The 26,076-nt window shown below is 35.6% G+C and overlaps 1 protein-coding gene across 2 annotated transcripts; it reads left to right on the plus strand.

The window, feature by feature from the left end:
- The first annotated feature begins 764 nt into the window (after nt 1-764).
- On the plus strand, nt 765-18,355 carry LOC149787805 (BET1-like protein). 2 transcript variants are annotated; one of them, XM_089974014.1, is made up of 4 exons: nt 765-811; nt 9,377-9,456; nt 11,366-11,422; nt 15,602-18,355. In XM_089974014.1, the coding sequence occupies exons 1-4, from the start codon at nt 784-786 to the stop codon at nt 15,770-15,772; spliced, it is 336 nt and encodes a 111-aa protein (XP_089830140.1). In that variant the 5' UTR covers nt 765-783; the 3' UTR covers nt 15,773-18,355. The 2 variants fall into 2 exon arrangements, with proteins under 2 accessions (XP_089830140.1, XP_089830141.1); XM_089974015.1 differs by lacking the exon at nt 765-811 and adding an exon at nt 5,666-5,721.
- Nucleotides 18,356-26,076: the final 7,721 nt, after the last annotated feature.

Consider the following 26,076-nt stretch of genomic DNA (forward strand, 5'->3'; position numbering starts at 1 on the left):
TTGAAAATATAAAAGGAATAAACATACCCAATATAAAAAAGAATGCAGCACATTCCAGCATGCAGATGACTGCACTAATTGTATTACAACATATCAGTCCTATCAATATCTAATAAAACAATATGACCTTTTTGGACTTGTTTCAGGATCTAAAATAAATCATGTAAAAACAGAAATTGTACTCATAGGAAAATGGAAAAATAATCATCCAGGAATTCCACCAGAAAAAAATAGACAACATGCAAAAGGTCTAGGAGTATATATAGGGCAAAGCAATAAAAGCCTAAATTTAGAACAAATTCTTCTTGGCATCCGTCCGTCTACGAGAGACGATGGCATAGCTCCAAAGTACGCTTTTGCTTATCCTTCTTTTTAGCTCTCTAGAACAAATTAAAAATCGGATTATAAAGCACACAGACACCTGGAAAAACAGATACTTCAATATAGTAGAAAAAACACATATTGCTAAAACACACCTATATAATTCTATATGGTATGAGTTCGATGCAATTGACTTTGAATTATACTACATATTTAATAAAAATTGTTTATAACCTATTTTATATAGTTTATAAAAGATAGATGACTAAGATATCTTATGATGTTTATAAGACATCTAGCTTTAAGAATAGCTTTTAATTTTGCTTTCTGTACAATACTGTGTTTTAACGCCGATATTCAGCACATGATAGCCAGCTCATTCTTGTGGATTCAACTATAAAGTGATGGATTTCTGTGACTCGGCTTTTAAAGCGTCTCTGCAATCATGACCATTGTGACAACATGGCAGACTGGAGAAATAATCGAAATGGTAACTTGGAACAATTTTTGATAACTTAAATTACTATTGATATGGGTGCATAATTGGTTTTATAAGTTGATCAGGAATACTTAATGACTTTAAATAGATGAAGAATTTTTATCATTAAAGGCTACAACTACGTCATATAGGCTACAGGGACTCGTACTTTGCTCACAATTTTAAATAAATAATTGATAGCACAAATAGTAGGGTCTTACTAAATACCGTAAAGACGGCGCAAAGATGGTATAAAATAGTATTTATTCAGAAATATGGAGGAAAAAAAACTTAGATATACGTATATTTTTATACCTATAAGTCTAGCCAGGTAGTAAGTGAAAACCCTAGTCCTACATGTACACTACTGTCGATCATTTCTGCGCACCTAAGGTTTTCGTTTCCAATATTGAAACAAAACGTATACCGAATTCGAGCGATTGACGAAAATAAAATACAGGAATGCTTACCATTTGAAAAGATGCAATTGTCACCAGAATATTCTGTTCAAAATAATATTAATTTTGGACACAGGGGATACCACCACCCCTGTTTTCTTGACTCGCGATATATCGGCCTATTCTGCGCACAGCTTTGAAAAGATGTAATATTTATCTATCGTGCTAAGAAATGAAATGTATTACCTTTGACTTGCTTTGTCATTAGTTCAGTCGAGAAATTAGGTCAGGTTTATAGCTAGTTTTACAAAATTCAACGTACAAATGCCAATAAATGGCAAGAGATATTAAGGTAACTAAACCAATCTTGTAAAAATGTTAGGAAAGTTCAACATTTTATGAAAAATAAGCTATTACTTGGAAGAGAAACAACAGTGAATATGATGTAATGTGTTTACAATGTCTCGTTGATGGGGAAAATTACTACAGAATTTAGAAACAGACTATACGCCGGTGAATTGGTTGAGAATTTATGTTCTAACGGCAAATAGACACATTGGGTAGCAGATGATTTTTTATGTGTGGGGACAACTTCTTGCAAAATTGGAAACTTGGATTAAAATGCAGTATTGTTTTAAGGTACACATTTCCATCTTTTATATAACGTATTTATTTGTATTATTCTAAAAGATTCATACTAAATAAAATTTTCAGGGTTACAGGTTCAAGAAGGTCATGGAGTGGGTCTTCATGTTGCCATTTAGAAATCTCATTTTTATGTGCATTTCGAGTCTAAATGTGGAATATTTTTGTACACTGTATGAATATCACTTTCCTTAATTAAAGTACGATCATTCTTTCTTGATACAAAATGGATTTTTGAACCAAAATAACACGTGATCCAATGTTTGCAGAAATGACTATCATTGCGCAGAATTACCTGCCATGCAGAATTGGCTGACATGGCAGTAAGACATAGCACATGCTGATTTTGTTTAGGTGCTATGTCTTACTCTCCAAATAACGGTCTTGTATAGTGTGTTCCGATGTCGTTGACATCGGAATGAGTAGTCAAAGTTTCAGGAATATCTCACACATCTGGCAGCATATATCGACACTCTTCCACTAATTTATGTGTAATTAATATAATTACTGTGCTGTCTTTATCCTGACGGAATGAAAATATGACACTAGCAAATGGATACCTTTTCATGTTGCGTTGACATACATTTGAATTTGTTGCAATGCGACGGTAGTCGAGGTATGCCGAAGTATGTTTAAGTAGGTTCATGTGGCGGATATTTTTCTTGAATGAAACGAAATGTTGCTTTATAGTTCCAATAGGCATATTATATTTTTATTGGTTTCGTTAAAGAATAATATTTCAACTTAACCAGATTTCGGCATTCCCGGCTTTCATCGCTTTCCAGTCAACTGAAATGTAGGCCAACGAAACTTGAAAACAGGTTTCATTTCTTTTGTGAGAATTTGAATTTATTAGAGAAAAGACATCAGAGTAAATAAAGTCTGATTAAAACATTATTACCTTACTTTGTAGAAAAGCGCAAAGTTGCCAGTTGTGTGAGATATTACTGAAAATTTGACTTTCGTTACGTCGTTAGTCGACATCAAAACACACTACACAATCGCTGTTAGTTAGGCAGTAAGACCCTGACACCCAAAACATAAATATCAGCATCAGGCAGAGATCTCGGAAACGCTTAATTACGCGTATTTGGATGCCAATTTTTTATCTGGGATGCAGAAAATCCCTGAGGCGGGAGTCCTCTGTACGCATGTTATAGGTGTGCGGCAAATTTCAAAGACTTGCCAGTCCTGCTTCCACCACTTGCTTTGTGGGAAAATGTGTTGATCAATTAGCTGTGCTGATATTTACAATGACAGAATTCAGTGACTGAAAGACCCCTTAATGTACATACATGTTGCCATTATAAGAGTACATCAAAAAGAACATGATGCAATAGCTGGGCGGCAAGATCAAAGGCTTTGACTGGCGGCCAGATGCGAAAATGTACTGATATTTACAGTGATTGAATTCAGAGTCAGAAAGACCCAGAGATGTACCTGTGGTCATTTATAAAAGTACATCAAATAAACAACTTTAGCTTTCCTTATTGTGTTCATTTCCAAATGTATCGGAATAAGTAGTGCACGAGAATCAAGACATGTTGAGACTTAGACAAAATGCAATTCGTAAATTTGGATAAGTATTTTGGGGTTAAACGGCAAACTTACGAAGATTGTAACGAGATTCAGAAGAGTGCTAAAGCTGCTAGAATTGATAGTTCGGACAGACAGTAGCTAAGTGTAACAAAGTGTATGATGCCTAGCTTGGTGTTTGGAATAAATCCTGACTTGGATTGACAAAATTCAGTATCACTGATGGATGAACAAGACCTATTTAAGAGGTACATTGACTGACCATATTTTTTTAAAATGCAGCTTGCTTTAGCCCGGTTATTTCTAGTGTTGTAGCAAAATGTATTCATCAATACATCAGTAGCTAGGCCTAGTTTTGATATCAATTACGTTGACAAACAAATTCTTGCCCATTCACAAGCATTATGTTTTAATAGCTGATTGACCATTAACCCTTTTCGAGTAAGGTAGCAATTATCAATTTCCTGCATGCTATCCTTGGATGATAAAACATTATACTTGTGTTTTAAGATCAGAATCGGTGATTATTAACTGCCTCTTGTACACTATTTCGTCATAAAATTAGTTTGAAACTCTAAGTGAACCAGTAGGCCTAACGGGAAATAATGGCGGACTTCACTAAGTCTGGGATGTACCAGTTTATTAGATTGTCTGTTTTCATAAATCATTGTGCAGATATTTTCAGAAAAATATACAGATCATTGAAAGCAAAGGCAAGTTATTATTTTATTAAAGATTTAACTTTTAAGTGCAAATTATATAGGTCAGAAACATATGGGACAATGCTATGTTGTGGAATTTGCGAGATGCGCTTTAAGGTCTAATCTGTTTTCCGACCTGACACATATTTGCGAAAATACGGGAAAAGACAGCAAATAAGATACTATTTAACCATTGCCTAAAATTACTACAAGGATGTAGACAAATAAATAAACCATAAATTTGCAATCCTGTCAATGGACTGTTGTAATGAAGCTCTATTAAAGTGAGTGATTGTTGATTCTGTAGGAAAGAAGGGACTGCAACTTTTGATGGTGGGACTCCTATTCTTACCAAAATGGGAGTCCTGGATTCCTAGTTTTAAAATCCTAGCGAGATCTCTGTCAGGTCTTACATGTAGTACTAGTGAAAACCCCTATGTTGGACCATAGTAGTCTGACGTTTTATCAATAAAGTGCGATGAAATCACCGACAACACGGAATTACCTTATCAGTACTATAAATTAACGCAAGGAGTGCAAGCGTGACTTCAACCACCTGCTCGATTCCACTTTTGTTACGCGTCTTTTATAGCTTCAGAGCAAAACGACTAAAAATGCTACACATATCTATTCAAAAGATGGTAACATACCAACACATAACTCTCGGACGCCTATCACATGAATCTAATCTGGTGAATTAACTTTTGTTTTCACCATTAGTCACAAAGTCTTTCTACAGGACTCCATCAGGCGGAAGTAGCCAATTTTGCAAAAATTCTAATCAGGCAGGTGGTTGGGGTCACGCTTGCACTCCTTGTGTTAATGTTTAGTACCAATAAGGTGATTTCATGTTGTCAGAGATTTCATTGTACTTTATTGATAAACTTCAGACTCCTGTAGTTGGACTAACACTATCTGAGGACTTAAAGTGGGAATTGCATATTATCAAATCAATCAAGAAAGTAATCACAACACCAGCATTTCTAAAAAGAAACCTCAGACACTCTCTGCAGACATGAAGACGAACTGCCTCTAACACTATAGTACAATGGGTCATGTAGGAATTCAACACCAACTATTTAAGTTATGGGTGTTATTTTTTAGAATTTGATTTTACGTAACTTTAATTGGCAAGTATTCACTTCATTTGGATTCGTATACATCCATATTCCTTTGGAAGGTCAGTATTTATATGCCCTCATAGATGCATATGGCAAAATCGTTGTTAAAGTACATAGACATTTTTTGATGAAATGAACCTAAAGGTGTGATCCAGTACAATCTGAATTGAATGTCGCACGCTATGATGTCACAATGAAAGCAAGATATTTTTATAAACAAATTCGTACTACCCTCGATTGTGATGATTCCACTTGACACGCTCTTTTTTTGACACCAGTTTAGTACATAGCCACCATTGTAAAAGTCCACAGCAATAGATAATTTTTGTTTGGAAGCTTTTTGGTGACAGTTAAAGTGCAGGGCATTAAATAATCAGGATTGAATGGACTTTGATTAAAGAAAATTAGTGTTAAAATTTAAAAGAACAATTTAGAATTTATAGGACTCTACAGTGAATCCATCCGAGCAAGGACTTTTTCCATTTTCCATCCGTTTTAAAGACATACCGAGTTCCTTGATTGTAAGCAGACCCTTGCATGATTCTCTTTCCTCTTTACTAAGTTTAATATTGTGATTAAAAAATCTATTTCGAGTTTCTTGAGTGGCCTCATCATCAAGCTGAGCAATTCTACTTTTGTACAATTCCATATAAAACTGTTTTTGAGCTTCTAAAATATCTATTTTGTCTGATATATTTATATTTGTAATGATTAGTTGGGTGCTACTCTTGCTGTAAGTGAAAAAGACAACATTATTCAGTGTCTTTTTTTACAATCACAAACACAGGTACACACACACACACACACACACACCATAATATTTGTGTTTTTGTGTTTTATTCTCAAAGAGCATAAGGTCAGCGGAGTAAAAGAGCAAGTCAGTAATTTTGATATTTCATAAAACAAATTAAAGAGCTATCAAATTGCATATGACAATTCAGACTAGATAAAATGAATAAAATTGAGAAACAAATAACAAAGCTACTGGTACTGGCAAGCTTTTTCACATACCGGATACCCACATTGGCTAAGCCTGACACTTGAACCCACCACACAGACAGAGGTGAGATGTCAGTGACCAGTAAAGGCAAGCACTTACACAACTCTGCCACCCAAGCACCAGATACATTTGTATTTTTAAGAACATCAGCAATGGATTTGTGGCCATGTTCATGTTATAATTTCAGTCTCAAGAACATTGTGCTGATACATAGATTTTGCACACTTTTTTCCGCTGTTATAGCATTCTTCAAGCTCCACATTGGAGCACATACATAAAAGAACACAGTTTGTAATTCCGACCACATGAAAGTTGTATCACACTTTCTCCCTCTTTGGATTAACAGTAAAAATCATAGATCATTTTCAACAACCTTGATATAACATTCATATGTATAGTTTAACTTCCTCTGTCAAGGTGACAAATATGCTTTCCTTCCAATCAGAACTTGTTTGAGTGTTCAATAGATTTTCAATTGTTTTACATAAGATTTAATATAGCTCCCATTTTCAATTGGAACTGATTAGAGATTGTTTGCACCACAAAATCATGATGCTCATCAGCCGTGCGTAATACTGAATAACTTACAGCAGTTGAAAAATAGTGTCATTCTGGGCTTTTCTTTAGGAAAGATTGGTAACTTGCGACAAAATGAGGTCATCTTATGACAAAATGTCTGTTGGCCATAGTATATGAAAAAATGTTCAGTGACCATCGATTACAATCATGTGAGTAATTTTGATTGATCATATGCTTGATGGAATAGTTTGGATGATGCAACATTTTCTGCAGAAAAAAGGTGCAAGAGCCTCTTGGAGGCACAACTGGGCGATACTTGTGACATGGTAGCCTTATAAAAAAAATTTAAAACACCAAGATCATACAATAATCCAGTTAAACATTATTCTTCTGTGTGATATCAGTGATATTGTTGGGTGTTGGATTCAAATGGTATTGGCAGAGAAAACTCTTTTTGTCTCTCCATCATACAGTCTAACACATTCCACTCACACGTATAGTCTGATATGTCAAGATCAGATTACAATTTCACTTTCATACCATATACAATACATTGCCTCCCATGTAGTCTGATATGTGTAGAATAGATTACAGTGGTACCCCCATACCTTATACAATGCATATAGAAAGATAATGAAGTGAAGAGCAAATTTAATATAGCAGTAAACTTCTTAGTACAAGTACAAGCATTAACAGATATATTTATAATAATATTTTGTTCATGCTTAGTCTACAATCCAACAAGATTTTGCACATGATTATTTCCCTTTATGCTTCTCAAAATAACTAAATTTAGCCGCTTAATGATCATTAAGACTTTTTTTAGGCTAAATATGTATATGCATTATCTTTGCACATCTTTGTATGTTTATGTGTCTCCATCCATCCATGTGTGTCTCTGCACTCTTAGTGTCTTTTTATGTGTGCCCATCCATGTGTGTCTCTCTATATCTTTGTATGTTTTGTGTCTCTGTCCATCCATGTGTGTCTCTGCACTCTTTGTGTGTTTTTATGTGTATGCCCATCCATGTGTGTCTCTCTACATCTTTGTATGTTTTATGTGTCTCTGTCCATCCATGTGTGTCTCTGCAATCTTTGTGTGTTTTTATGTGTATGCCCATCCATGTGTATCTCTGCACTCTTTGTGTGTTTTTATATGTCTCTGTCCATCCATGTGTATCTCTGCAATCTTTGTGTGTTTTGATGCATCTCTGTCCATCCATGTGTATCTCTGCACTCTTTGTGTCTTTTTATGTATCTCTGCCCATCTATGTTTGTCTGCACTCTTTGTGTGTTTTTATGTGTCTCTGCCCATTCATGTGTGTCTCTGCATTCTTTGTGCATCTTTACATCTCATTCTGGTGATTGATAGGACCATAAATGATATGTGTACTAAATACAAGGGATGACATTTTTCCCATTTCTCTGCAACCTATGTAAGAATCAGCGCTGATATTTCATGCTACGCTTATGTAGTTTGTCTATTATTTATAGGTAAAATGTAAGTAGTGATCAAACCCCAGTGAGTGTGAGGACACAGTACTGGTTGTTCAAACCTAACCTCATCTGTCTCCATGATCAGCTTATTCCACCATTCTGTCATCATGTAGAACACTTTACATGAACAGCTTATTCCACCATTCTGTCATCATGTAGAACACTTTACATCATGAACTTATTCCACCATTCTGTCATCATGTAGAACACTTTACATGATCAGCTTATTCCACCATTCTGTCATCATTTAGAACACTTTACATAAACAGCTTCTTCCACCATTCTGTCATCATGTAGAACACTTTACATGAACAGCTTATTCCACCATTCTGTCATGTAGAACACTTTACATAAACAGCTTATTCCACCATTCTGTCATGTAGAACACTTTACATAAACAGCTTATTCCACCATTCTGTCATCATGTAGAACACTTTACATGAACAGCTTATTCCACCATTCTGTCATCATGTAGAACACTTTACATAAATAGCTTATTCCACCATTCTGTCATCATGTAGAACACTTTACATGAACAGCTTATTCCACCATTCTGTCATCATGTAGAACACTTTACATGATCAGCTTATTCCATCATTCTGTCATCATTTAGAACACTTTACATGAACAGATTATTCCACCATTCTGTCATCATGTAGAACACTTTACATAAACAGCTTATTCCACCATTCTGTCATCATGTAGAACACTTTACATGAACAGCTTATTCCACCATTCTTTCATATAGAACACTTTACATGAGCTCTTACTCATCCAACTAATTTTTCAATCCTTCCAGTTGGTACTGCTTACATTTAGTCTTTATTGTCAAAAATCCTGTTTTTACCTTTCCTTTTAACCTGTATAAATCTGTTGTTTTATGTCCAACATGTCAGCTCCCAGTTGCAGTTATACTCAGTCCTGAGGGATGCAGTTAAGGAAGATGATGAATATGGAGCTTATGTCATTGACAGTCAGCATATGTTAAATTATGTTAATCTGAAATTCTGGCAAACCTTTATCTTCATGTTCAATATATTGTTATAGTCAGTCATCCTTGCAGCTTAGCTAGTCAGAAATGTACTTAAAATTGTCACAGTAAATTTTAATTGTTTTATTACTCAAATCTTTAGTTTCATTGTTATCTTTTCTCATTTCAGGAAGAACAGAAGAAATGCTTGACAGTGAGAATCAAGGAAGAGTTGAAGGACTTTCCTCAAAAATATCGAGGCTGAAGGGTGTATGTTCCCATTACATCATTCAAATGTAGTAAATTTTGTAATATTGTGAATATTTTTGTGCTTTTCACCACACATTTTGAAAGGTACTGGGAACATTTGATACTGTTCTAATCTTGTCTGTGTTGGTCTCTTCTGTATGCTCCTGAGTATGCTTGTCTAATTGAAATTCACAGGGATTTTAGTCATAATGGAAAGGAGTGGTGGGGGTCAGGGGTGAGCTCTATCTGTTGCAGAAATTACACAGTAAATTTGCTAGGATGGTATTACCCCACTGCACCCCAGATGTTTTGAAGCATACAAACCAGAAATTTTGCAAGCTTAGCAAACTTTGATTTGCATCAGTTGATATGTCAAACATTCAGCTATCACTGCCATTCAGTAATTTTAGATATTGTCCACAAAGTTACATTCATACTTGCAAGAGGTCAAGCTAGACTTAAATTTTATGGAGAAGTGACTTCCCCTTTTTGGCAGAATAGGGAGAAGTCAGAGCTGAACAGGAAAATGTGGGAGCAAAGCATGTCTTTGTGTACTCTTATTCAGTTGTGACCCCTACTTTTCATTATGCATATATGCATTTAATGTTTTTAAGCAATAGGTTATCGTCATGTAGAAAATTCTGTGTTGTATGTTTACCTTAAATGCATGTTGTAAGTGTATGGATGTATCATATTCATGTGCATGTATTCATACTTGAAAGGGTATGCTTGGATGAAAGATATATGCAAAGTGTATGCTTGGATGAAAGATATATGCAAAGTGTATGCTTGGATGAAAGATATATGTAAAGTGTATGCTTGGATGAAAGATATGTGCAAAGTGTATGCTTGGATGAAAGATATATGCAAAGTGTATGCTTGGATGAAAGATACATGCAAAGTGTATGCTTGGATGAAAGATATATGCAAAGTGTTCTGGTAATATGACTTTAAAAGACACTTAAGAAACTATACTTTGTAATTAATTTTATGTGATGCGAGTACCTGAATTACTCTGTTGCAATTGCAAATTGAAAATACATTCTCAGCTGGCACTTAAATAAGTCATTTACTTTTTTGTAGTTTTTAACACTTGACTAGAAAATTCTATATTCATTTTTTTAGTTTCTAAAAATTCACTAGACAATGACACCTGATAACATTTCCAAACTTGTTAATTCAGCAACTGTGGCATATTTATGAGAACTTATGAACAGATTCAACCCCAGCCAAGTCATACCAAAGACTTATAAAAATGGTACTAGCAGCCACCTCGCTTGGCACTCAGCATTAAGAAGTTAATGTTAGGACTGGTCAGCTTGGTGTCAGGATAATGTGACTGGATGGGACATGATGCTACAAGCCTGTGGCATGATGCCCAAACTGTCACACTGCAGACACCAAGGCAATATGATTGAAAAATTGTCAAAGCTGCATTAAAAATCCAAATCACACACACACACAATTTCAAAAATAAAAAAAACACTTGCACCATATTTGTTTACAAAAATTCACAGGGCAAAGTTGTTTTCACTGTTCACAGGGCAAAGTGGTTTTCACTGTCCTAACAGAAGATGGCAAAGTTTCCACTTTTTAGGTGGCTTCATTGCCCACTTTTCCTGATAGTGTTACCCCAGGAGTTCCTTCAGAATTAAATGTGACTCTTTTAGACTGTCAAATTTTGGTGAAGCTTTATAAAAGTAAAAATTAAATTGCTTGAACTAGTACTATAGTGACCCTAATTGGTCGGACTTTTTGTTTCTTGAGCAAGCTTTATATCACTGCAGTCATTAACAATTTTTATGTAGGGTTTTGACTCTACAGGAAAAGGAATATTTAAAATCAGACAAATTACTATATGTCCCATTACTAAGTGAACTTTAAAACTGTCTAGTAAGTTATGTAATCTTCCTTCTCTTTGTGTCTGCAGTTTGCATTGGACATTGAGTCAGAGACCAGAGAACAGAACAGAAACCTGGATTCAATGGTATGCTTCATTCAATGTATTTCCACTGTTTCTACTTGACTAGTAAAACAAAAAAAACTAGTCCTTAGTTATGTTTATTAGTGGTGTTTTAGGTGACAAGTAGCATTGTGGTTTCGGCCATTGTTGGTATATGAGAAAGCTTGCCAATAGCTTCATGTGAGTTGGTGGTTCTTCCTGGGGTTTCCTGGGTTCTACAGTTATACTGGCTGCTATTTGTAGCCTATCATGTGCTGAAAATTGCATTAAACCCCCCCAAAAAAACCCAAATAGGATTGGATGTTTGTTAATAATTTTAGTGCATCACTGTCAAGTTCATTTTACTTATCAAAAAGCTAAAAAGATGTCGGTTTGTGTAATTTAACTCCAGAAACACTTTAAGCAAAATATTAAGGGCTGTAGGCTATATTCCTTTCAAGTTAGGAGAGTGGATTATTGTTTACCTAGGGAAACCAGCCATTTTATTTCCTTAAAGGATACACAGGATTGGATGCTCAGCATTCCCTCCTCCTATTACCTGTTCTTCTAACACTAATATGACTGGAGGAGAAAGCAGATTTGTCCAGTAAATTATGTTTCTCCAGAAATACTTACTTGACCCTAATTAGTATTTCACTCAGCATAAAAACCATCTACACCTGGTGGCAGCAAGGGGAAGTAATGAACAAGAGCTGTCGCCCTTGATCTATATGTTATGGACAGGTATATGAAATTGACAGAAATTATGAATGTTCGTCTGTTTAGTTGGGCTGGATTTGGGAGGTAGCAAGCTTATGTCCCTAACATTAATGTGATTGAGTAAGTATTCTTGGCAAAAAATAACTTACTGGAAAAATTTGCTATCTATGTGCTTCCCATTTACGATAGCCTGACTGTACAGACAACATGGTTTTGTTGATTGGCAGATGAAAGGGATGCATGTTACATCTGTATGTACAACCATTTCTGTATGGAATTTTGCTGAGTAAAGATTGAGAATAGTATAAATAATTATAAACAGTGTCTCTTTGTTGGGCTTCAGGTGGGGAGCACAGATGATAAAATAGTAGTATTCCATTATTGGAAAAAACTCAGAAAACATATCCAGTACTCTGAGACCTCGTTTCAAAAGAATCAGGAATAATCCAGCCAGTGACGAAGAAAAGAAAGTGTTCTGAGTCAAGGAAATTGACAAAATTGACCAACATACAACTGGTAAAGCATAACGAAATCCTGAGCTTCTGTTTTCAAAAACGTTTGTGGAAACCACTACTCTGTAAAACACTTTCTGTAAGTCTAATGCCAGCACAACTGAGATGGAGAAAAAAACATAAGAAGACCTACTTTACAGTTTTGTCACCACCAAACCCAATGAAAGCAAGCACCTAAACAAAGAATGAAGCAATAAAAGCCTATCTAGCAGTAGGACCCATAAGAAACTCAATGCCATGAGTAAAACCTTGGTTAAATCTGGTCCACATAAAGAACAGCAAACCACTGGCTTCAGTGGTCATGGTAATAGTTGACCCATAAGAAACCTCGTCTTATGAGCTGGACACAGATGGTAATAGTTGACCCATAAGAAACCTCACCTTATGAGCTGGACACAGATGGTAATAGTTGACCCATAAGAAACCTCACCTTATGAGCTGGACACAGATGGTAATAGTTGACTCATAAGAAGTCTAGCCCTATGAGCTGGACACAGATTCTGCTTACCAACTGAGCAGCAGTAGATGGCTGGTACATGTGGGAATGCAAGGTCAAACATTATTAAAGAAAGACTCTAATAGACTTCCAAAGGGAGACAATCTTGTTAAGGTCTTTAATAAGTTTGGATGTATAGAGTATATGGATACTGAAGAGCCCTCTGATAAAACAACAGGAATATTCCCAGACATCTTGCACTTCCATCCCTTTTTGTCAATATGTCTGACATCATGGTACAGTGGAATTGCCATGGTTTAGAGACAAATACTGACTAATAAATTTTCTGCTTTAAGAACATGACCCAGCAGCTATCCTGGTATTAGAGCTAATGAAAGGGCAGGTAAAGCAGCCAAACATACCACTGGATATTGACTCATCCCATGTAGAACACAGAGCAGAGATGAGTGGTATTGTGTCATTTGTGTATCAGATGCTCATACCTGACTTGTGCATACTTCATGAAGGATGAAGCTTGTCCAGAGTGCATATGTGACCAGTGTGAAACACATTATTGTCAAGTTTATTAATTTCCATTCTGAGATAGAACTATTTTTAGGTGAACTCAGCAAAGAAACTTTATGATGATATACTTCTTTTGCCCATGTGTTTTAAGAATATTACATTCATCTTTTATTTTATATAACTTTTACAGAATTTAAACTTCTTTTCCATTTAACTTTAATGTTTTAGTTCTTAATGTTTATGGGGTTTTTTTTGGAATGATTATCCTTCTTCATGTTTTATTACTGTTTGGGATATTTACATTGATAGAGCTTTACTTTTAATTGGCACCTTATAGCCATTATTGTGCTGATGTGCCATTAGACCCTACTTATACTGTTACCAATTTCATTTCCACTCAGTAACATAACTCATGTTGTCTACCATTTACAGTTACCAGACTTTGTGATGGCTTGAAGGCTTGAAACTGGAGTATGGAAATAAAAGGATTTGGAGTCAAAAGCTCAGAAGTAAAAAAAAAAGGTTTCCACAAAATAACTTGAGTTCCCCTCATTTGAAGTACCAAACTTTGGGGAAAATAGAACCCTATAAGTTTCAGGGTCAAAAGCTGAAAGGTCAAGGTCACTGACTGAAAGAGGAATTATTATTCATGTAGCATATCTTGAGTTCTCCACCATTTACAGATACCTGGCTTTGTAGAAGGCTTGAATTTGGGACAGGGTAGAACTTTGTAAATTTTGGGTCAAAAAAGTAAAAGGTCAGTTTCACTGTGACTGAAAACAAGAAAAACAGTTCAGCACAATAATATGTTCACCATCATCATTGGTTACTAAAATGTGTGCCTATTTATTTTGAAAACTGGGGGTGAAATTTCAATTTTTTTCTATTACTGAAAAAACAAAACTGGTTTCTGCACTACAATATTAGTTCTACATCACATACCTGGACCAAACTTTGTGGATGGCTTATTGTTAGGAAGAAACCTATTGCTTTGAGGGTCAATGGGTTAAAAAAAATAAAAGTTACTGTGACTGAAAGAAGAAAAACATTTTCTTCAAAAAATTGTCGGTTATATAAATAGAGAACTGTTCAACATGGGATTGGTGTATAATGTGCCATTCACAGTACTGATGATTGACCATAGGCTCATTCTGTTATTTGGTAGGGTGGGGTATTGGAGAGGCAGCTGTGTATTTACATGAGAAATTTTTTGTTTTGTATAACACAGTTTGTCAAAAATAGCTTAGTAATCAAGAATAAGGCTGCTTTTACCCTGCTAACTGAAATTCCAAATTTGATTTTATTTTAAAATTCAGTGAAGTTTTTTGACCAACTAGTGATGAGGACATTTCTACAAGCGAAAGCTTTATTTCACTAGTAATGCAGTCTTACTAGAGCAATTGTCAGACCTGGAATGTGACTGATTCACCAGTCAGATAAGCATGGTGGTGGTTAATCAGCTATTTTATAATACACATCATGATTTCAATTTCTGTCTTATTAGTCTAATCACCCAATGAGGTGTGAATATTTATCTTTACTTTAAGTGTTTGAGTTAGTCAGTTGGTTGGACATTATCCAGTGGGTCACATCTGCAGTCTTCATTTGTATAACATATATATATATATATATATATACAAATTCATTTCTCATCATTTTTATCATCAAATTTATACCAACTAATTTTTTATGTCCTTTGTCAGTTGGCTTGTCTTTTTTATGGCAGAACTAAATGTTTATCTTAAAGAAACAATTATTTTCATTAGTGGGTGGAGCATTCTTGAAGTTTTTGAGAGGTCATGTGACTAGAGCACAAATGTCACAGGCTAGAGGAGGGTTCCATATTCAAATTATTCAGACTTTTCATTTGCTTTCATGCTAAAGATCATTTCAGAAAAGAATCATGAAAGGGATATATTGACACTGCATCTAGCTGCCCCTTTACAAGGATGTTAATCAAAGTAGTGAAAGGAAGACCCAATTCATAGCATATGAAAGTGATATAAATATGTGTGTGTTTCTATCTTTCAGCATGATGACTTTGGAAGTGGTGAAGGACTTCTGACTGGCAGTATGACCAGACTGAATCACATGGTCTCATCGGGAAAGGGAAATAAAAAAATTATGTGCTATGTCATCATTGGATTAGTTGGTCTTTTCTTCTTGTCATATTATTTGATATCAAAAGTGACAAGTGGATAAGAAGTTCCATGGAGATCTGGTATATGGAGTTAAGAAACTGGAGGAAAAGACATAAGAAGATTGAAGTTGAGACTTGTTTTGTGTTTATGCTTTCATTTACATACTGTGAATTGACTGTTATTCATGGGTTATTAATTTTTGTGGATTTTGAAGCATCCAGCTTGAATTGGAAGACCTTATACACAATAATAACATGCATACAGACTGTATGATCACCATCAGTGGCATATCCACAAATTTAAATATCATTCACAAAATATTTGCCAAATCACAAAATTACATACCCATGAAAATCAATGAATTCTTTTTCTGTATAAAAGTCAAATACATGGGTGATAAGTCTTACAAGGAATCTCTTTGATTATGATAAACTTCTAATGAAAGCTTTAAGGTATTATAATTGTCTGAGTTTGGCATTTTGGTTTTTTGCCCTGCTGCTTCAGATTTATAGCTGACATTTCATGAAAAGATTTCAACACAGCTTGGTACATTTGTTTCCCTTAGTCAAATGAAGAAACCTATTACTTTTGGGATCAGTATTGGTAACACAGATTTTTCCCCATGGATTTCATTTCCAGCTGATAACTGTTCTTGATGATTCAGTTCAGTGCAGCTTCTTACATAATTTTGCCTTTGCCTAAGAGGTCAGTATAAGGTCTAAGTCACTGTTGCTAAAAAAAAAGTTTTGTTTCTTCAGTTGCATGCTAGAAAAAAAAAACTTGATGTAAATAACTGGCTATTTCTAATTTCATGCCAATGATAACTATTATGTCCTCATTGACAGCACAATTTGATATTAATATCATCACCAATAGTGTCATAAGCAATAGGTTGATGTTACGGAAAGTACTTGATTTCATCATTGGTTTTTTTCCAGATGTTTCTGGTATTTGATTGATGATTAAATGGATGTTTTTTTTCAACACTAATGTTTTATTTTGAATATCTTTTCAAATCTAGTCAGGTATTTTTCTGCCAAAAAGTTATGAATTTGGGCAGTATCAGTATCTCTTTCAGGTTTCTCTGATTGCTTAGATCTGCTAAACAACAGTGACTTTTTGATTAACTAAATTCAGTTGAATTCCTGCATTGAGTGAAGATTATTAACTAAATTCAGTTGAATTCCTGCTTTGAGTGAAGATTATTAACTAAATTCAGTTGACTTCCTGCAGTGAGTGAAGATTATGAACTGAATTCAGTTGACTTCCTGCAGTGAGTGAAGATTATTGACTAAATTCAGTTGACTTCCTGCATTGAGTGAAGATTATTAACTAAATTCAATTGACTTCCTGCATTGAGTGAAGATTATTAACTAAATTCAGTTGACTTCCTGCAGTGAGTGAAGATTATTAACTAAATTCAGTTGACTTCCTGCAGTGAGTGAAGATTATTAACAAATTCAGTTGACTTCCTGCAGTGAGTGAAGATTATTAACTAAATTCAGTTGATTTCTTGCAGTGAGTGAAGATTATTAACTAAATTCAGTTGACTTCCTGCAGTGAATGAAGATTATTAACTAAATTCAATTGACTTCCTGCATTGAGTGAAGATTATTAACAAATTCAGTTGACTTCCTGCAGTGAGTGAAGATTATGAACTAAATTCAATTGACTTCCTGCAGTGAGTGAAGATCAGTAGGATAAACATTAGGGTCACAGTTCATATCTTATGAACATCAGTTACCTTCATCTATTGCTCCATTTCTGTAAACTGTATACATTTTACAAGATGTGTTTCATAACTCTTGGTCAGCATCTTATATCATCCAAATTAATATTATTGTGATAGGGTTGTTATGGAGCCCTTTCTTGTAGCTTAACTGAGAGAAATGTAGTCATACAAATGACAACTATGCTGTGAATCATCAAAACAACATCCATAATATTTGGTATAATTGTTTACTGTTTACTATGCTTGTTCTCAGATCTATTTTTTTGGACCATATGATTCTTTTTTGATTGTATTTCATAATTGTAACAGTTTTGTACTGTGAATATTTATACAACATTGCTTCTGGAGCTGTTTTGTCTCTGAATAGTGCATATGTGTATGTGTGTATGTGAGATGCATCTAAACAATCTGATTAAAATCAACCTGACATGTACCCATATACTGTCATGTTCTGCTGACCTTAGATTAACACCTTTCTTACTGCTGGGAGTGAAAAATGTCATTCCAAGCATAACAGTAACTTGTCATACAATAAAATGCAGTGCTTTATCAGATAGAATATTAAAAATAAGTAGGCAGGAAATTCCAAAAGGTCTTAGACTTTTAACTGTGCCTGTCAGAGATCCAAATTTTAGTCAGATTGTGGATTTATGATGATTCAGACTGACAGAGAAAGAGAGTTAAATATGGTAAGCAAGTTTAATTATATAAATGTCTCTTAACTATATGATACATGTATTTATTGAAAAATATTTGAATTCATCAAAGATCATGAAATATAAAATTGGAGACAGTTGTTAAATGAAGTTTATATTTTAATCTACAGATTTGTGTGAATTGTGTAAATCTGAATGCAGATTATATTGTCATGGAAACATGTACATTATTTTAAATTAAAAATTTATGAAGGTTTATCTGTTAAAGAATTTATGATGTTCTGCTAGTTGCTTTTGGTATATCCTGTATGTTGGATACTTTTCCAAGGTAATAACCCCTCCCCACCAAGCATTTATTTTTTTGTCGGCATTTTGTAATTTATGTCAATAAGAAAAGGTTTTGTATGCATTACCACACTGTTGTATGTAAAAATGAAATATTATATTTTATGTGAACCTTCATTTCTACAAAAGTATTGATATTATAAACTGATGTTATCGAAATTTTAACTTGCAGTCTAAAGATATTTAACAGTTTGGAAACTTACCATGCTAACGATTTGTTACGTAAAAACTAATTATTACTTGGAATTGTTATTGGAGCCAAGGTGGCTCAGTTATTCAGATTTGTAATCCAAGAGTTGTTGGTTCAGTGCCCAAACATGCCAGCCTAGGTTAGCTGCCTCCTTGTGCCCTTGTTAAAGCCATTTAGCTACCATTTCCTTGACATCATGTAACCAGTAATATGTTAAAAGTGCCATAAAATGCAAGAAAAGCATTGTTAGATGAGAATAATAGAATCTGTGCTGGGGTTTGCATCGAGACAAGGAAATCCCAGTCAAAGGGTTACATTATTTGTCTTCCCATGAGGCTTGTCTTGTTGGGAGACAATTAATGTAACCCTTCAACTGGGATTTCCTTGTCTCGGTACAAATCCCAGTGTAGATTGTTTTTCTCACCCAATAATTTCCTCTAATGTGATAAGAATTCTTCACTTTTTCAATATAGTTTATGCACAAATGTTTACATGCGACACATTAATACAAATACGTTAATGAGGGCTGTGGTGTGACCGTTCCATTCAGAGTACATAATTTATGTGCATAACCCCCAAAAAATAACATAAAATGTTTGGTAGTATTGAGGTATTATCACATTTAATATATGGATATTATATGAAATTAACAATAAATAATTAATATTTATTACAAGAAAAAGTTTCCATTTTATCAGTTCCAATTTAGAAAAGTTGTATTGTAAAGACTGAAATGACACTGGTTACACAGTTTTATATAGCCATAACGAAGAGTTACATGTAGCATGAATGACCATGATTAAATTATTCATGGGTAATTAGACATCTGTGTCACTATCTTATATAACTTTCCTTTTCTTTGGAGCAGGTTAAACTGTCTGTGATATACTGGTGTGGTAATTAATATTGATTGTATAATTATCCTGTGTATGAAACACCCTCCAAATACAGACCCTATCTGATAACCATGTGCTGATCTTATCAGGTTCACGGTTTCTTGGAAAATTTGTAATTTCTGTCTTGGAAATATCGCAAGTGTTGTATTAGTTGTGGAATAATATTCTGCAGGGAAATATGCTTGCAGAATAACATGTACAGGTAAATGATTCCTTCTGACTGGTAAGTGCATTATTTGTCATTAATGGTTGCAGGTACATGTTTGATTCAACTAGGGGACAGTGGGGTAAACATTTTGTTCTCCTACCTTTAAGAGTCAAGAGGTTCCCTAACTTGTTGTCCATTTTCTTTATATTTTATCTTTATCAATTTGCTTCTTTTAAAATCTTATTTTTGTAAGTATTTTGTTTCCTGTCCTCCAAAAACTGTCTTGTTAAATTTCCCTAAGTCTCTGCATTTGTTTTGTTTGGAAAACAACTCCATCAGGCCACGCAGAAGACAACAATGCTTGCATCCCTTGATAAAGTAGTCCTTAGCACATGGACACAATGACTGAGATGACGGGCCTGAGATAACTAGACTGAGAATGGAAAAGTAAAGTAAGCAGATCAGGTAGATTTCTCTTTTGCATGGGTGAGAATAAGATATCAAGTACATAAACTAAAAACATATGTTGAGAAAACATTGTACAGTTTTACTATTATATTATTTAAAGAGCAGAAAACTTTGCCTATATCAGTGATTTATATACTGATTTTGTCTCCAAATGACTAGTTGAAAAATCGAAATTTTATTTATTATTAAAGATTGACTTCCAGTTTGTACAACAGCTAGGTAAATTTATCAGCACTGAGTTGTAAAACTCTGCTCTTAACCTCAGAGAAAGTGATAATAAAAAGACCAATTACATTTCAGTGATCCATCAGGCTCCATTTCACTGATCCATTAAACTCCATTTGAATAATCCATCAGGCTTCATTTGAATCATCCATCAGGCTCCATTTGAGTCATTCATCAGGCTCCATTTCAATGATCCATAAGGCTCCATTTCATTGATCCGTCAGGCTCTCTTTCAATGATCCATCAGGCTCTATTTCAATGGATCATCAAGCTATATTTCAGTGATCCATCAAGCTACATTTCAATGAGCCATCAAGCTCCATTTTAATGATCCATCTGGCTCCATTTCAGTGATCCATCAAGCTCCATTTAAATGATCCGTCAAGCTCCATTTCAATGATCCATCAGGCTGCATATCAGTGATCCGTCAAGCTCCATTTCAGTGATCCATCAGGCTCCATTTCAATGATCCAGTAAGCTCCATTTTAATGATCCATCAAGCTCCATTTCAATGATCCATCAAGCTCCGTTTTAAAGATCCATCAGGCTCCATTTCAGTGATCCATCAAGTTCCATTTTATTGATCCATCAGGCTCCATTTCAATGATCCATCAAGCTCCATTTCAATGATCCCTCAAGCTCCATTTTAATGATCCATCATTCTCCATTTCGATGATCCATCAGGCTCCATTTTAGTGATCCATCAGGCTCCATTTCAATGATCCATCAAGCTCCATTTTAATGATCCATCAAGCTCCATTTTATTGATCCATCAGGCTCCATTTCAATGATCCATCAAGCTCCATTTATTTGATCCATCAAGCTCCATTTCAACGATCCATCAAGCTCCATTTTAGTGATTCATCAGGCTCCATTTCTGTGATCCATCAAACTCCATTTTATTGATCCATCAGACTCCATTTCAATGATCCATCAAGCTCCATTTCAATGATCCATCAAGCTCCATTTCAATGATCCCTCAAGCTCCATTTTATTGATCCATCAAGCTCCATTTCAGTGATCCATCAGGCTCCACATTAATGATTCATTAAGCTCCATTTCAATGATACATCAAGCTCCATTTTCATGATCCATCAGGCTCCATTTCAGTGATCCATCAAGCTCCATTTCAGTGATCCATCAGGCTCTATTTCAATGATCCATCAAGCGCCATTTCAATGGACAGCTCCGGTGGCCTAGTGGGTAGAGCGTCCATATCAGAATCGGGAGGTTGTGGGTTTGATCCCCGTCCGAGTCATAACAAAGACTTACAAAAATGTTACTAACAGCTGCCTCGCTAGGCGCTCCGCATTAAGAGGTTAGTGTTAGGACTGATCGGCCTGTTGTCAGGATAATGTGACTGGGTGGGACATCATGCTACATGTCTACTGCATGATGCCCCAGTGCTAAACAGGGGCCCCGAGTGGTATAATGCTCTCCGTTATGAATCACTGCCATCTCACCTCTGCGTGGGTCCAAATCCAGGATTCGGCCAAAATGGGTATGTGAGAAAGCTTGCCAGTAGCTTCTTGTGGGTCGATGGTTCTGCCTTAAGTTTTCCTGGGTTCTTCCTCCACCAGTAATACTGGCCGCCATGCATAGCCTATCGTGTGCTTAAAAATGGCGTTAAACCCCACAACCACCACAACAACCACCCCAGTGCTAAACATCACTATAAACTGCCACAATGCAGACATTGTAGCGATATCACTGAAAAATTGTTAAAGCCATGTTAAAAATCCCAATGAAACACACACTGTTTCAATGATCCATCAAGCCCCATTTCAATGCTTCATCATGCTCCGTTTCAGTAATCTACCAGGCTCCATTTCAAGGATACATCAAGCTCCATTTTAATGAGCCATCAGACTCCATTTCAATGATCCATCAAGCTCCATTTTAATAATCCATCAAGTCCATTTTAATGATCCATCAGGCTCCATTTCAATGATCCGTCAGGCTCCATTTCAAAGATCCATCAAGCTCCATTTCAATGGACAGCTCCGGTGGCCTATTGGTTAGTGCGTCCGCATCAGAAGCGGAAGGTTGTGGGTTTGAACCCCGTCCGAGTCATAACAAAGACTTACAAAAATGGTACTAACAGCTGCCTCGCTAGGCCCTCCGCATTAAGAGGTTAGTGTTAGGACTGGTCGGCCTGTTGTCAGGATAATGTGACTGGGTGGGACATCATGCTACATGTCTACTGCATGATGCCCCAGTGCTAAACAGGGGTCCCGAGTGGTATAATGCTCTCCGTTACGGATCACTGCCATCTCACCTCTGCGTGAGTTCGAATCCAGGATTCAACCAAAATGGGTATGTGAGAAAGCTTGCCAGTAGCTTCTCGTGGGTCGGTGGTTCTGCCTTAAGTTTTCCTGGGTTCTTCCTCCACCAGTAATACTGGCCGCCATGCATAGCCTATCGTGTGCTTAAAAATGGCGTTAAACCCCACAACCACCACAACAACCACCCCAGTGCTAAACATCACTATAAACTGCCACAATGCAGACATCGTAGCGATATCACTGAAAAATTGTTAAAGCCATGTTAAAAATCCTAATGAAACAATCACTATTTCAATGATCCATCAAGCCCCATTTCAATGCTTCATCATGCTCCATTTCAGTAATCTATCAGGCTCCATTTCAAGGATCCATCATTCTCCATTTCAGTGATCCATCAAGTTCTATTTCAAGGATCCATCATTCTCCATTTCAGTGATCCATTAAGCTCCATTTCAATGATCCATCAGGCTCCATTTCAATGATCCGTCAAACTTCATTTCATGATCCATCAGGCTCCAATTTAATCAGCCATCAAGCTCCATTTAAATGATCCATCAAGCTCCATTTAAATGATTCATCAAGCTGCATTTCAATGATCCATCAGGTTCCATTTCAATGATACATCAAGCTCCATTTCAGTGATCCATCAGGCACCATTTAAATGATCCATCAGGCTCTATTACAATGGACCGCTCTTGTGGCCTATTGGTTAGAGCGTCCGCCTCGGAAGCGGAAGGTTGTTGGTTCAAAACCTAGCCGAGTCATACCAAAGACGTACAAAAATGGTACTAACAGCTGCCTCGCCAGGCGCTCAGCATTAAGAGGTTGGTGTTAGGACTAGTCGTCCTGGTGTCGGGATAATGTGAGTGGGTGGGACATAAAACTATATGTCTGCTGCATGAGGCTCCAGTGCCAAACATCACTATAAAGCTGCATTTTAATGATCTATCAGGCTCCATTTCAATGATCCATTAAGCTCCATTTCAATGATCCATCAGGCTCCATTTCAGTGATCCATCAAGCTCCATTTCAGTGATCCATTAAACGTCATTTCAACGATCCATCAGGCTCCATTTTAATGATCCATCAGGCTCCATTTCAATGATTCATCAAGTTCTATTTCAATCATCCATCAAGCTACATTTCAGTGATCCACCAGGCTCAATTTCATTGATCCCTGAAGCTCTATTTTAATGATCCATCAAGCTCCATTTTAATGATCCATCATGGTTCCATTCTATTTATCCATCTAGCTCCATTTCAATGATCCATCAAGCTCCATTTTAATGATCAGTCTTGCTCCATTTCAGTGATCCATCAAGCTCCTTTTCAGTAATCCATCAAGCTCCATTTCAGTGATCCATCAGGCACATTTTGATGATCCATCATGATTCCATTCTATTTATCTATCTAGCTCCATTTCAATGATCCATCAAGCTCTATTTTAATGATCAATCTTGCTCCATTTCAATCATCCATCAGGCTCCATTCCAATGATCCATCAAGCGTCATTTGAATGACGTTTGATGCATTTTAATGATCCATCAGGCTCCATTTCAATGATCCCTCAAGTTCCATTTCAGTGACCCATCAGGCACCATTTCAATGATCCATCTGGCTCCATGTCAGTGATCCATCAAACTGCAATTCGATAATCGATCAAGCTACATTTCAATGATCCATCAAGCTATATTTCATTGACCCATCAAACGCTATTTCAACGATCCATCAGACTCCATTTTAATGATCCACCAGGCTCCATTTCAATGATCCCTCAAGTTCCATTTCAATGATCCATCAAGCTCCATTTCATTGATCCATCCGGCTCCATTTCATTGATCCCTCAAGCTCCATTTTAATGATCAAACTTGCTCCATTTAAATGATTCATCAAGTTCCATTTCAGTGATCCATCAAGCTCCATTTTAAAGATCAATCTTGCTCCATTTTAAAGATCAATCTTGCTCCATTTCATTGATCCTTCAAGCTCAATTTTAATGATCAATCTTGCTCCATTTCAATGATCCATCAGGCTCAATTTCAATCATCCCTCAAGTTCCATTTTAATGATTCATTATCCATAGGTTGATGTCCATTTACCACAGCTGTCAATGGCTGCAGAACCAATCGTCTAGGGTCTAATTCAAAGGCATTGTCTGAAGCCTTTGCTAGCTATTTCATCATACTGATATTTAAATGGAATGGTTCAAGTTTAGATTATTTTTGATGTATATTTACAATGTTTAAAATGAGAATAATAAAGGATTAATATTTTACTTTGGCTGCTGAATGTTTACAGCCATGTTCTTAGCATATAAATGATTCCTTGTCTTGGAAGAAATAAATGTTTATTCTTTAATAATATTTTTCAAAATAGTACCATGTGACAATTTCAATGCTGTCAATGTAATAATTTGCTAAATGTGAGTGACCATTTTTGGTTCAAACTATAATTTATTGTGGAGCCCTGTAATTAATTATTCAGCAATACAAGTTTGATTCTAATGTTGTGGTTGCACCAGTAACAATTGTGTCCAATCGAAAATATATTCTTTGAGGTACTAAGTCAAGAACAGTAAAAATGGGATAATTAAATTTGCAATTTCGACAATATCCGTGTTTACCCTTTGATCGATTGACATCTTAAACTTCACAAAAAAATATCAACGCAACTGTAAGAACAACATAATTCAGTGATGCATAATAAATGGTATTGATCCTTTTACACCCGAAATTTGCTTATAGGTAAAACTATGCTATATATTAGTTGTAGAACGTTAAATCATCCCTAAGAGTGGCTTTTAAAAGAAAATGACAGGCAAGAAAGACATATGTTGCTGTGCTTGAGATGTTCATTTTTACCGTCAACGTCGTTTAAAACTTGTAGATTCTGTGACGACACAACATTATTTTTTGACCAAATGAACAAGGTATCCAAAACCTATTAAACGATATATTTTGTATGGATTTGTTTCTTTTTTCATCTTATGATGTTTTAGATTCTTCTTATTTTTTCTGCAAACGTTCAACATTGGTCTTTGTAATTGTCATGAGCGTTATTATGTTGCCTGCCAAGTTCAACTCTTTCTGATGCTTTTGGCGTTTGTTAAGTCTTTACGTTCTTTGGTGATTTGTCAATCGTTGTATTCATTTTGGCTTTTGTTCCAGTTATATATATATTAAGGAAATTAAGAACGTTAACTAACTGAACAATATATATGAAAACGTTTTAAAAAGGAATACACAAACAAAATGGGGAGCAGAGAGCACAAACTTGTAAGAGAAAACAAGAAAAAATCAAGACAAAAACCAGATGACAATAAAGTATAAGGCGAAAAAGCAAGGAGTCAAATCTGTATTTGAACTATCAGATAATATTAAATCAGCAATCACGTTAAAACACTAGGTTTTCCATCTATTC

Source organism: Sinohyriopsis cumingii, chromosome 11 (assembly GCF_028554795.1).
Source record: "Sinohyriopsis cumingii isolate HCF-2022 chromosome 11, ASM2855479v2, whole genome shotgun sequence".
Taxonomy (NCBI): Eukaryota; Metazoa; Mollusca; class Bivalvia; order Unionida; family Unionidae; genus Sinohyriopsis; species Sinohyriopsis cumingii.

Bases quoted from the DNA above. Each gene is read 5' to 3' on its own strand.
- LOC149787805 (XM_089974014.1), top strand. From the start codon at position 784: ATGGCAGACTGGAGAAATAATCGAAATG. The intron at 812-9,376 runs GTAACTTGGAAC...TTCTCATTTCAG, and splicing joins CTGGAGAAATAATCGAAATG to GAAGAACAGAAGAAATGCTT. The intron at 9,457-11,365 runs GTATGTTCCCAT...TTGTGTCTGCAG, and splicing joins AAATATCGAGGCTGAAGGGT to TTTGCATTGGACATTGAGTC.